At 42.0% G+C, this 13112-nt stretch overlaps 2 protein-coding genes across 5 annotated transcripts in view; both read left to right on the top strand.

Annotated features, from left to right (window-relative positions):
* Window positions 1–915: 915 nt before the first annotated feature.
* On the top strand, window positions 916–4356 carry LOC103456886 (leucine-rich repeat-containing protein 14). Its single transcript, XM_008396727.2, has 3 exons — window positions 916–1492; window positions 2049–2879; window positions 3297–4356. The coding sequence occupies exons 1-3, from the start codon at window positions 1215–1217 to the stop codon at window positions 3862–3864; spliced, it is 1677 nt and encodes a 558-aa protein (XP_008394949.1). The 5' UTR covers window positions 916–1214; the 3' UTR covers window positions 3865–4356.
* Window positions 4357–6935: 2579 nt separating this feature from the next.
* Window positions 6936–13112, top strand: part of malrd1 (MAM and LDL receptor class A domain containing 1) — a 42739-nt gene continuing 36562 nt past the window's right edge. For all 4 annotated transcript variants that reach the window (XR_001776004.1, XR_001776005.1, XM_008396724.2 and 1 more), the window contains exons 1-5: window positions 6936–7308; window positions 8590–8718; window positions 8804–8892; window positions 9785–9949; window positions 11353–11449. Coding sequence is in view for 2 of the 4 variants with exons in the window: in XM_008396724.2 (XP_008394946.1) it covers window positions 7131–7308; window positions 8590–8718; window positions 8804–8892; window positions 9785–9949; window positions 11353–11449 (658 nt within the window). In the remaining 2 variants the exon portion in view is untranslated. The remainder of the gene's footprint in view (window positions 7309–8589; window positions 8719–8803; window positions 8893–9784; window positions 9950–11352; window positions 11450–13112) is intronic.

Here is a 13112-nt window from a genome sequence, read left to right as displayed (position 1 = left end):
AGCTCGGTCATCCGGGAGGGACTCAGAGTAGAGCCGCTGCTCCTCCACGTCGAGAGGAGCCAGTTGAGGTGGCTGGGGCATCTGGTCGGGATGCCTCCTGGACACCGGGAAGAGGCCTCGGGGAAGACCCAGGACACGCTGGAGGGACTATGTCTCTCGGCTGGCCTGGGAATGCTTTGGGGTTCCCCTGGAGGAGCTGGAAGAAGTGGCTGGGGAGAGGGAAGTCTGGGCCTCCCTTCTGAAGCTGCTGCCCCCGCGACCCGACCCCGGATGAAGCGGAAGAAAATGGATGGATGGATGTTAAGGTACTGTTTTAAACTGATTTGTGTTTCTGAAGTGTGTGTTGCAGACATCTTGGCCAGGTTGTCCTTGTAAGAGGCCTCAATGGTCTTAAAAGGCTTTTTACCTGATTAAATAAAGGTCAATAAAAAATAATAAAATATTGTCCCACAGTGATAGCCAGAGTTTTTCTGTCTCCCACCACCTGGGAGACAGAAATGGATTGATGAACGTGATTTCCTAATATATAAACATTCTTTACCAGTAATTAAGTGTTTTCATTAATATACTGGGCATCGTAATACAAAACAGTCCAGACAATTTAATAAAATTATCAAAATAGACAGAAACAATAGATATCTGAATGGATTTTAAACTTTTGCTTGACTCATTTTATTATTCCTTAAACTCTTTCCTAAACGCTGTTTAAACGAGGCTGTTATCTCGAACATCTCGAATTGCAATTTTTAACCTTTGCCTTTTGAATAAACAGCTTTTTTTCCAATCATATTTTGGTCATTGTTTATTTCTATTTTTAATTTGTAAATAGGATCTCAAGTAAAGTCATTATTATTATTAATAATATTTTTTCACATTACTCTCTTGACCCTGTGTGGATGCCTGTGCGTGTTACGTCACTGCCTGGCGTCTGAGTAATGTAAACACCTCCTCCAGTAGCAGCCGGTGGGCCTCACAGTTAGCAAACATGATCTGTCCGCTTTCCACCATGAGGAATGTTTAACTAAGCCTGTATAAGTTATTTTTGCTCTCTATTACTATTGCTGTCAGATGAAGTCATAAAATCTTTTTTCACTATAACGTATCTAGTTGCTGCCATGAACTTAGCCTTGTTCGAGCTATATTAGCTCAGCTAGCTTCCTGTCAGATGTATTAGCAGACCGGGTCACAGATCATTTTTCCTGCTTTTGTTTAACATGGTGCATTCGTTGGTGAGCCTTTGTGCCAGGGAGGTGGTCAGTGACCACAGCTCGTCACCCACCTGGCTTCGCTGGGTTCCCAGGGAGCTTTACGGGGCGCTGCTGGAGGCCGCCTACGCCTGCTGCAAACCGCTGGCGGTGGGCGAACTGGTGCAGCGGTGGCCCGAGCGGACTCTCCGCGTCGGAGGACGGAGGAAAACTGGGCAGACTGCGCCCAGTCGGCTCTGCATCCAGGCTCTGTTACTGGCTGTGGTCAGAGGACTGGCGGACCAAAGGTGAGAATTGACTGTTTTTCTTTTCTTGTTTATTTATTTATTTTCTAGATTTCTTAAAGTTTGGCATTGTCAGTAAAAAGGTTCCCTGACGCATTATGTCAGTATCAAAAATGCAGATTTCTTCCACTTGTATGTGATTAATTGTGTTACCAAGATACCAATATTTGTTTGTGGCGCTATGAATACAGTTACCTAAAACAGTATAGTTTTAGGTAACTGTATGCTACAGTTACCTAAGCTTTATTGAACAATATTCAGCTTTATTGTTCATAAAATATCGCAATACAATAATAAGTCCACATTGCCCACCCCTAATCTCAAAACCATATCCCTTGAACTTTTTCACCTTTTGTCACATTATAACCACAAACCTAACATAATCTGATAATCTCAGTCCGCAACTATTCACTTTTTTTGTTGCCTTATTACACAAAATTCTAGTAAAACGCATTGACATTTGTGGTTGTGTCACTAAAAATGCTTGAGTTGAAGTCGCATCAGTAGGTATGTGAAGCACTGGATCTAAGATCTGGATCTGTGTATCGTATTTCTCCAGGTCAGCCCTGCAGGTACTGGACGTCTGTGGTCTGCAGGGAGACGAGGGAGGAATTGGAGACCCGATGGGAGGCTGGTCGCTTACTGTGGCCCTTTGCACCATGGTCGTACAGGCCAAAGCTGGAGCACACAGAACTCAGAGGAAAGAAGGAGACCGAGAGAGGAAACGATTCTCAGCCCTCGAGAGGGAAAGGGATTTAAAAAGAGAAAGAGGGCAGAGGATGGAAGTGAAGGAGTTAAAGGATGATGAGACTTGCAGAGAGAAGACGAGATCCGAGAGTCCTGTCAGTGATGAAGAGCTTATAAAAGGGGTCAGAAGGAGGATGGAGATGGAAAGAAAAAGAGGGGTTGTAGTGACGGGCTCAGGAGGCGGTAAACTTGAAACGGAAGAAAAAGAGGCAGACTGGGAGGTGCTGGTGCAGGTTAGGGCGGATATTTTTGTCAACGCCCGTTCTTTGGAGCGTGTTCACTTGGCTCTGAGCACGTCAGGACCCTTGAAGCTGCAGTGCAGATACCTGCGAGTGGAAGAGATTTCAGTGGCAAGCATCAGGACTCTGCTAAACCTCCTGCCTCGCAGGGCGCTCTTAGGCATCGACGTTCGTTACAGCAGCCTCGGTGTGGCCGGGTTAGCAGAACTGTTGCCTCTTCTCTCCACCTTCCCCGAGCTGAACTCTCTGCGGCTGCATTACTGCAACCTGGACATTCGCAGAGACAACCTCGGTCAGGAGAGGGTCCTGAGGAACCTGTCACAGGGGCTTTCAAACCTGCAAGAACTGCGACACCTCAGCCTCACCGCCCTGCGGCTGCCAGGACAGTTGCGGGTGCTGCTCAGGTATTTTGATCTCCTCGTATGTGTTTTGTTTGTTTTTTTTAATGGTTGGCTTGCGTAAAAAAACATGTATTTGAGTGTTAGAATGAGCAAAGCGAATTCTAGATTTTATTTTGGATGAGAAACTGTGGAAAGACTTTTGAGCTGAGCAGTTGGCAAAGGAAAAAAAAGAAGGTAAAATCTCATTAACTACATGCAGAAAGCTGGTAGAAGCCATAAGATTCTGCAGAGTAAACTCTGTTGGGCTGAATACACATGCACGCCACACGTTTCAGATGCATTTTGTTAAAATTATCTTTTCATTCTGTAGCTATGCCCTACATTGTGGCCCTAAAATGCTGTAAAATATAGATTAAATTTAAAATGAGAAGCAGAAACAGAAAGCCATATTAAAGATTTTAACTTTTTCTTCTCCCACAGCGCGTTGCCTCAGCCCCTGGAGGTCCTGGAGCTTCCCTATTTAAGCCTGAGACCAGCCGACTTCGCCTATCTGTCCTGCAGCCATCACGTCTCCTCTCTGCTGCAGCTGGATCTCAGTGAGAACTGTCTGGATGAAACCACTGTGCCCTCGATCCGCCGCCTCCTCTGCCAGGCCTCCAGCAGCCTGCAGCACCTCTCGCTGAGCGGCTGTGGTCTGACCGACGGCCTGCTGGGCATGCTGCTGCCCTCGCTGGGCGGCTGCTGGGCCCTAAAGAGCCTGGCGTTAGCCCTGAACCCCCTGTCCAGGGCTGGTCTCTGTGATTTGATGCGGACGGCAGCAAGAATGCCCTGCCTGCGATTGTTGCTCTACCCAAACCCTCTGGAGGATTACCAGCCGGGGCTGCCCGAGCTGCCTTCTAGCACCCAGCTGCTGGACTGGCCTCTGGATGAATCCGTAGACAATAACACAACCAGCAACAAGCTCAGCAAGGTGATGATGGACAGCGGCCGCTCTGACCTTGTCTTGACCTGTGACCTGCTTAATTTTGATAAAGACATGGTGGACTAGAGAAGGGGCGAGGAGGCTTTAATTATTTTATCGAACCAGCGAAAGAAAACCTGACAATCATGTTAAACCTCGTGAGAAAGCACATTGGAATTTTTCATGCATCTTTTCCCCTTCTGAGTCTGTTTCACAAGACAATCCTGGTTAACCAGATTTTCTTTTCTTCTGAGTTGAAAAAAAAAATGTTTGTAGCAAGAACTAAATCCCCACAAATCTTAATCTGACCCGGTATGTGACGCTTTCAGGCTTTGACTACACAGTCATGGTCTATCTGTAGCATATAAAATGCACAACTTCATGCTTCATCGACCCTCATCTACCATTTTTTCTTTTTAATATATATAAATATCAGGACCAATTTACAACAAATCAGTCTTAAACTGCTGTTCATATGAGAATCTAGCAGCATGTAATATGACAATAAGTTACTTGTGTTTGAAAACACAACTTTTGTTACTAGTTTGTCTTAATAAATTAATAACATGTTCTCTTTTACTTCCATTTTTACTCTGTCTTGAAGACTGAAATGAAGGCAGTTTTTTTTTTCTAGAACTGATTTGTATACTGAAAGTCACAAATTTCTTTCATAGTTGGGGCGCGGCAGATTTTACTCAAACAAAGCACACGAAACCATGACAACGCGGATGGGGTCCTCAGTTGATCCGTTCCACTCTGCCTGGTGCTGCCAAAGCAACATAAAATGGAATATTTAGGGTTGATTTAACCAGTTTAGATCAATTACAGTGCAATTGAAAGTATTTATATCCCTTAAACGTTTTGCCACATTCCAACCATAAACCTAACTGTATTTTATTGGGATTTAATGCAATGGATCAACAATAAGTAGTGCATAATGGTGAAGTGAAAGGAAGATTATACATTGCTTATAAATGTTTGTAACAAATTTAAAATCTCAATTTGTGACCTCTTCTAATTTATTTCTAAACATTTGTGACATTTTCCTTTTCGGTTATAACCTACATGATGGTGCATGACAGGGCTGCACGATGTATCACAAATATACCATATCGGTGCGTGTGTTATTTATGTTGCAAAGTGTGTTTGGAATGCAATAGTTGTTGCCTAATATATACCAAGTGTTGAATTAAGTTTTACTTGCTAATGTAATGTCTAGTCTCACAGCAGCATATGCTCAGACAGGATGCCAGTGATTCTGCCCAAAATGCTGAAGATCACAGAGTAGGAAGCAAAGACGAGATGGATAGAAAACATGAAAATGGGCCAAGATCACAACTGATTTCACCTTCGCAACATTTACCAAAATTAACGCCACGAAACGTGAAATATTTACAGGACTATGAACCTTTTTACAAACCACTGTGTGCTTGTTCCCAGCAATGATGTGATTTCCGTCTGATGGTTGGAGGTTTAGAACACCTAAAATGTATTTGTGATACCCTGAGAGTTGGGCACAGAAAGAAGAAAGTAGATCAGCGGTCTGTAACCTGTGGCTCCAGGGTCTCATGGGACTCTTATAAAACCAAAAAAGAAATATTTTAATATTTTTAAGCACCAAGAAGGATTTCTTTTACCAGCTCTCTCAATATCTGCATACAATATCTTCAAAAGAAAGCTTATAAAATAATAATTAAAGGTTCAAATTGCTCACGTCTTGTTTTGACACATCTGTGCCTGTGGAAAAGGAGCCTTGCACTAATGAAGGGTCACGATAAGCTGCCAGGCTGCCCTTTGACCCTAAATAATACCTTTGTTGTCTCATTTGAGAACATTGCACTCCATGCAAATAATATGTTGCCATGCCAACCTAATGGAAAGGAGTCAGGGTAGATAAAACTGGCCGTGCACAGAAGAAAACAGTGCAGGTCATCTGAAAAAATAAAGTGTATCTGTTTTTCTAGAATCTTTCACTTTTTTATATTTTATCAAGTACTTGATAAAATATAAAAAAGTGAAAGATTCTAGAAAAACATAAAATATACACTTTATTTTTCTCAAAATCATAAAGGACAGAACTTAAAGAATGCAAGTAATTGGGTGGAATGTTATTGAAAAAATGTTACCACCAGATGGCGCTAAAAGATAATGTCTGTCTTCATGTACAGCCCACTTCAAATTACACCCAATGAAAATCCAATATTCATCCATCCATCCATCCATTTTCTTCCACTTCATCCGGGGTCGGGTCGCGGGGGCAGCAGCTTCAGAAGGGAGGCCCAGACTTCCCTCTCCCCAGCCACTTCTTCCAGCTCCTCCAGGGGAACCCCAAGGCGTTCCCAGGCCAGCCGAGAGACATAGTCCCTCCAGCGTATCCTGGGTCTTCCCCGAGGCCTCCTCCCGGTGGGACGTGCCAGGAACACCTCACCAGGGAGGCGTCCAGGAGGCATCCTGACCAGATGCCCGAGCCACCTCAACTGGCTCCTCTCGACGTGGAGGAGCAGCGGCTCTACTCTGAGTCCCCCCCCGGATGACCGAGCTTCTCACCCTATCTCTAAGGAAGAGCCCAGCCACCCTGTGGAGGAAACCCATTTCGGCCGCTTGTATCCGTGATCTCGCTCTTTCGGTCATGACCCAAAGCTCATGACCATAGATGAGGGTGGGAACGTAGATCGACCGGTAAATCGAGAGCTTCGCTTTTTGACTCGGCTCTCTCTTCGCCACGACGGACCGGTACAGCGCCCGCTTTACGGCAGACGCTGCCCCAATCCGCCTGTCGATCTCCCGCTCCCCTCTTCCCTCATTCGTGAACAAGATCCCCAGATACTTRAACTCCTCCACTTGAGGCAGGACGACCCCTGACCCGGAGAAGGCACTCTACCCTTTTCCGGCTCAAGACCATGGCCTCGGATTTGGAGGCAATATCCGAGGCCTCGGATTTAGAGGCAATCCAATATTCGATGGTTTTATTTTTAAACAGTTTTTAATATATTAGATGGAACACTGAAAAAACCTCAAACTTGTTTTTTCTCTTTTTTTTCTGCATTTTTAATCTAATATAAAGTCTGAGCTGCTTTAGAAATATTCTATTCTATTCTGTTCTACTCTATTTTATTCTATTCTGCTGTAACAGATAAACTCACAAAGTAACCTTATTGAATAACAGCCATAAAAAAACATTTATTGCCCTTTACAACATGCTAACAACCCACAGACAGGCAAGCAGGGTCAGTCATATCTCTCGGCATTGCGCACAGAGAGGGAAACGCAACTACACGTCTTCCTTAAGTCATAGAAGCAAAATGCTAAAATTGGAATTGATAATAATGTGTTTTGGATAAAATAACCAGCGGATGGCGTTACTGCTTGGCACAGTGTGGCTGCTTTTGGCCCTAAATTTGCTAATTAGCTCGGTGTTTGTCAGTGCTTGTTCACATCAGGAGTTTACCTGCCGTCAGGGACTTTGTGTGGCGTTGGACTCCGTGTGTGACTTCACCGACGACTGTGGAGATGGCAGTGATGAAGAAAACTGTAAGTTTACTAAAAAAAAAAATATGACTCAAACAGACCAGAAGTTAAAAGAGCGGGACCTGAAGTAATGACTAGCTAGTCGCGAGAAAAACCAAACGCGCCTCATGGTTTATTGGCTTGTATAACTAAATTTAGCAGCAATAACTGGTAGTAGTCAATACTTAACCTGTAGACCTGTTGCTGCTTCAGTTCATTGCCCTTTGGAGACTTTTGTTTAAGCAAATGTCTCCAAAAAAACCTGACGAGATAGTGTATACCTTACGCTACCTCCTCAGGAAATCATTTGGGTTGAGGTATGGACTTTGGGCCATTGCAACACCTTAATTAAATTGTCTTTAAGCCATTCTGTTGAGTTGGATTTGTGATCATTGTCCAATTAATCCACCACTTTCAGCCAAACTCCAGGCTTCAACAACAATTTGGTACAAAGAGAAAGTTGTGGTTGGATCAGCCATTTCTTGTGGCTTCCAAATAAGCCCAAATCTTCAAAACTGGCCAGTTTTCTTGCAGGACCACATTAAGTCCATCCAACAGCTCTGATCAGCTTTCCTGTATCTGCTGAATAAAGACATCCACACAATGTGATGCTGCCACCACCATACTGTATATGTTGACCACTAAGTAAAAGATTGATATTATCTTATCTGACAAGAACTGCCCACATGGTTTCAATTCAGTTCAGGCCAGGCGAAGAAGGGTGGCCATGTCATTAGTTTTTTATCTTTAACGCCTTTACTGGTTAACCATGCAGAGGATTGCTTGGATGCTTGTGATGGAGAGCTGTGTTGCATAGATGCTTGTGATGGAGAGCTGTGTTGCATAATAATCACTGAGTTTTTGAATGATGCAGACTTCTTCCTGCATCACTGCTTGAAGAAAGTATTGTCTGTAGGTGTAGGAGTTGATTTTGAGCCCAACTTCAACCTGAAAATGTCTAACCAGCTCTTCTTTAATCATACCAGCCCATACCAGTATCCCACCTCCACCTTGTTGGTGTCTGACTTGATGTGGAGCTTCTTGCTCGTTACTGATCCACCCATGGACCCATCCATCTGGTCTAAGAGGCATTCTCATTTCATTCATAAAACTATGTATGGTTTTATGGATGAAAAACCAACCATGGTATATCTCTCGTCCCAGTCACTTCAGCTTGAAAGTCTTGATTTTAAATTATAACTATCGTTAAGGCAGAGAGGGGTATTGTTGAATACGTTCTAGAGAGAACCACAAATTTTTTTATGAAATAAAATATTTTGCTTAAGTGAATATTTGATATTACAGGTTCGACGTATACAAGATGTGATTTTGAGGAGAGTTTCTGTGATCTGATCCAAAACTCGGAGTCCCTCTACAGATGGACCAGAACAGCAGAGGCCCCAGGACTAAAACAGGACCACAGAAACGCCTCAGGTTGGGGAAACTGATATTCCTACAATAACATTGTATTAATCACACATCTTTGTCTTTAACTGTCTGCATTTCTTTTTACCCTCAGCACATTTTCTGTTGCTTTCACCCACTGGAGGAAAAAAGATCACAGCAGAACTGAGGAGTCCTGTCTTCCTGCCTACTCACGGCTGCCAGGTAACTATGTCGCAGAGGACAAGCAGTGTCAGGAAGTTTAGGAAATAGTTGGAGCATTTTTCAAGTCTGGAAAAATATAGAAAAAGAATACAATAGTAGGATTTACTTTACTGCAACGAACTGGCAATCTGTCCAGGGTATACTCTGCCACTTGCCCGTTGACCGCTGGATATAGGCACCTGCACCCCTTGCCACTCCACAAGGGTTAAGCATGTTGGATAATTAAAGGATTCATTTGGCAGCTCCTCCCCGTGTTCCATTTTCCAGAACGCTAAAACCTGATGCTTTAATAATAAATTGATATACTGTTAACAATTATCACTACTAAATAAGACTGAGATTTATTCTTGATACAACATTATGTTGGATCCAACCTGCAGAGCTAGGATGTGTACCTCATTATTTTGAAGTAACGAGATACACAACTTGTGTAGTTAATGTCATAAAAATATATTTCTTGTTGGATGACATGTTGGATTTTTAAAATGGTTGTGTGAGCAATTTTGGAGCTCGTAAAGTGGTTCTATTAAAAAAAAAAAAAAACACCCAGCAGTTTTTTTGGCAAAAAGTTCATGTGTTATGTATTCTGAAAAATGAGCCATTTCAAAAACCTCCCTATTGTTAAGTCACATTCTATCATCACTGCGTCGTTACCTAACCCCAACAATTCCAGCCTGTCACCTGGCAGGGAAGATACTGATGCTAAACTTTAAACCCTGAAAAATAAACTAGGTCACAATAAATCTTTGGACGTCAAAGATGTCCTAATAAGAATCCATTAGGATATTAAGGAATGCGAGTCTTGAAAAGTCTCAAAACACGCAACACTTGGAAACGAGGGATTTTGTAGATTCAAAATAAGTAGGGCCAACATGTTCTTTGTTTTCATCAGGTACGTTTCTACCACTATGCTGGGACAACACATGGAGAGCTTCAGATCCTACTGCAGCCTCATTTGGTGGCTCAGAGCTCTGAACTCTGGAAACACTCCACTCAACTGGAGAAGGGAGCATGGCTGCGGGCAGCGGTTCACTTCTCCAGCAATCAGCGCTTTCAGGTCTGTCATAATTACACAATGAGTTCATATAGTTTGACATTAGAATTGAAATTGCAGCTTAAATGACCCGAGCGATAGCAAAGTGTACCGGGTAAGTACACTGACCCATTTGGACTCCTCGGAGACCATCTGGATGTGAGTTTGCTGTTAGTGTCCTTTCAATATCTTCAGAGCATGTCAGTGTCACCCAGTCCTCTTCTCTGCCTCTTTACCATCTGGATGTCTTCGGGTGATGAAGAGAGGTCACATCTGTTGACATTCACCTTCTGCTCCATTAATTCACTTCCTGTTTCAGTTTTATTAGTCAGCAAGTTTAGGAGCTTGATTTCCTTGTGAGGCCTAAAGAGATGCTTGCTGATGGAGGATTGGTTTTTTTATTATTATTATTGTTATTATTATTTATGGTGTTTTCAGGATGGGAAATCTACACATTTGCCTAAATTTGAAAATGAAAATTAGAATCACTCATGCAGGAAGTTTGTCTTTAAAAATACCTGAAGGTTGAGCAGATGAAATGCCATGAAGTACTACAATATCTTGTGAATGTATCTATATCTTGTAAAACTTTTTAAATGTTAAATGATAGACTGACAAAGGTTAATTTTGGTCTCACCAAACTAGAGTATTTTTTCCACCAAACTAGAGTATTTTTCCACTTGTAAACATTTCCCTTAAATGGCTTGTGGAAATCTTTAAGTAAGGCTCCTTATAGGTTTTTTTCATTAATCGCTTTGATGGATAAATAATAGCCCTTTTAGCTGACTCTCTTCTGAGCTGTGGATCTCTGACACTTCTGCTTTAAAGTATCATATTATACCCTTCTTTGTATTGGTTTATCACATAAATGGGAATACTATGCGTTGAAATTTGTGACTGCAACATGACAGCGTTTAAAAACTTGATAAGGTTTGTTTACTTTTGCAGTAAACTGCATTATTACCATACAGTACCCGTACCATTAATATTATTGGTACTGACTGCACTGCATTTATAAGCTCTTTCTCTGCTTTTGTTGGAAAAGATTTTAAAAATATATAACCGACATTTGACTGACATGACAGCCAGCTTAGATCATTATGATAGATACATTTGCATGGCAGGTGTAGTTAAACTTCCTTTTCCATTTGTCTTGGTTTGTTTTTAATTTTATCCAACTGCAGTTATTTTTCTGTTTTCTATTTATTCATATTGTGAAACCTGCTGCTTTTTATGCATTTCTGTTTTTTTCCATTTGACCCTAACATTTTCTGTGCATCAACCAACTCAATACTCTACTGATTTTTTTTAACCAGTATTCATCTGTAGTTCAGCTTAATTAAATTGTAATAAACTAATAATAATAATTTGAAAAAAAAAAACTGTCCCTGATGTGTGTGACATCGTTTCTCTGTTTTATCTTCCAGGTGGTAATTCGAGGGGAATTTTCAGCCAGCAGTGAAGCATCTGAGGTCCTAGCCATTGATGATTTGTCTTTCAGTCCTGGATGTGTCATTCTGCCTGGTATTAGCTATAGCTTTCTAACACCTCACCACACACACACACACACATGCACACGCACGCACACGCACGCACGTACACACACACACACCCCGCATAAACCTTGACATTTTGAAATATCCTCACACATAAACAGAGCACCAGAAGCTTGTTTTGAATACCGATGAATGAGAGTGAGGACATTAAAACACCCATGATTGTATTTATACCAGGATAACTGAGTCATTAAAATTGTGCCTGCTGTACTTTTTTCTGGAAGTGAACATAGGCGTTATGCAATAGTGGAGGAGTTGATTCCATAAATCGTACTTTATGTGATGTTTCAGACGTGATTTTTATCAGCGATCTCTGCTGATGTACAACTGAAAGATCATCGTGTAGCATTTTCACAACTTATCTAATATGTGGAGTTCAATGTAATCTGAGAAAGAAAACAGATCATCCATCCATCCATCCATCCATCCATCCATCCATCCATCCATCCATCCATCCATCCATCCATCCATCCATCCATCCATCCATCCATCCATCCATNTCCATCCATCCATCCATCCATCCATCCATCCATCCATCCATCCATCCATCCATCCATCCATCCATCCATCCATCCATCCATCCATCCATCCATCCCACCTCCCTCCCCTTTCTTACACCCCTGGTTTCCAGTTGTAAATTCTGACCTCTGACTCATTTTTTTTTTCAAGTGCACAAAAGGTATTTACTCAACCAGTCATCTCCAGGCTGGGTTCCCCCGGACCCACTGCTTTATGTTTTAGATGTGGACTTGCATCAACACATCTGAGTTAATTACTTCATCAGCATTCAATTTAAGTTAATCAGAATCTGCCAGGCATGAAAAAAATCTAAGCCATGTGTGTCAAAGGACCATAAGAACCAGAATTATCACATTAATGTAAAAGACAAACTGCAGACTGTGAAAAATCTATGTGCAAGTCTTTTAGACTATCACCAGACCAAACTGAATTGGCTCAATACTCTAGGCTTTAAAGAGAAACCAACACTAATCACACTTTGCATGGTGCATTTTTGGTACTTGAGAAGATTCTTTTTGTTTCTTCCAGAACAATAAAAAAAGACCCTATTCTCTTTGCAGGAGCAGAGCCAAACATTAAACTAAATGAGTCTTCTTGGAATGTTGATGGCATTATGTTGGTGTGATCCTGTTGCAGTTTTAACACAAGGCCTGTTTGGCCACAGCTAAAATTACCTAATGACCAAACAATGCAGGGTGCACACAAGGGCGCATGCTTGGATAATTATAATGAGCTACCACTGTTCTTGCAGGCTCTATTACATGTGTGGTGAGCACACTGTCCTGTTCAAGCACTCCAGAAGATCTGAAGATCTCCCTAAGACCCAAGTTTAGTCTCACCTTCTGGAAGATTATTGACGTTGTACTGTTGTTATAGCTAACTGATGTGTTTGTACTTTCTAAATCTGTTCATGCTCTTGAATCACTTTTGATTGTAAAGAATAGAGATTGTCATCATTGGAACATTAATAAGAAAAGATCATCAGAGTGGCATTTTGCTTCCTTTGAGCGACACACTCTTGCGTTTGACATTCAGGATTTTTGGTTTGCAAAGAGTAGGCAAGACAGGTTGAACACGCCCAAGCTGTACCTATTAAATCTTTTTTAAAAAGA

This window comes from Poecilia reticulata, linkage group LG20 (genome assembly GCF_000633615.1).
Source record: "Poecilia reticulata strain Guanapo linkage group LG20, Guppy_female_1.0+MT, whole genome shotgun sequence".
NCBI lineage: Eukaryota > Metazoa > Chordata > Actinopteri > Cyprinodontiformes > Poeciliidae > Poecilia > Poecilia reticulata.
This window is presented reverse-complemented; position numbering and strand designations above follow the sequence as displayed.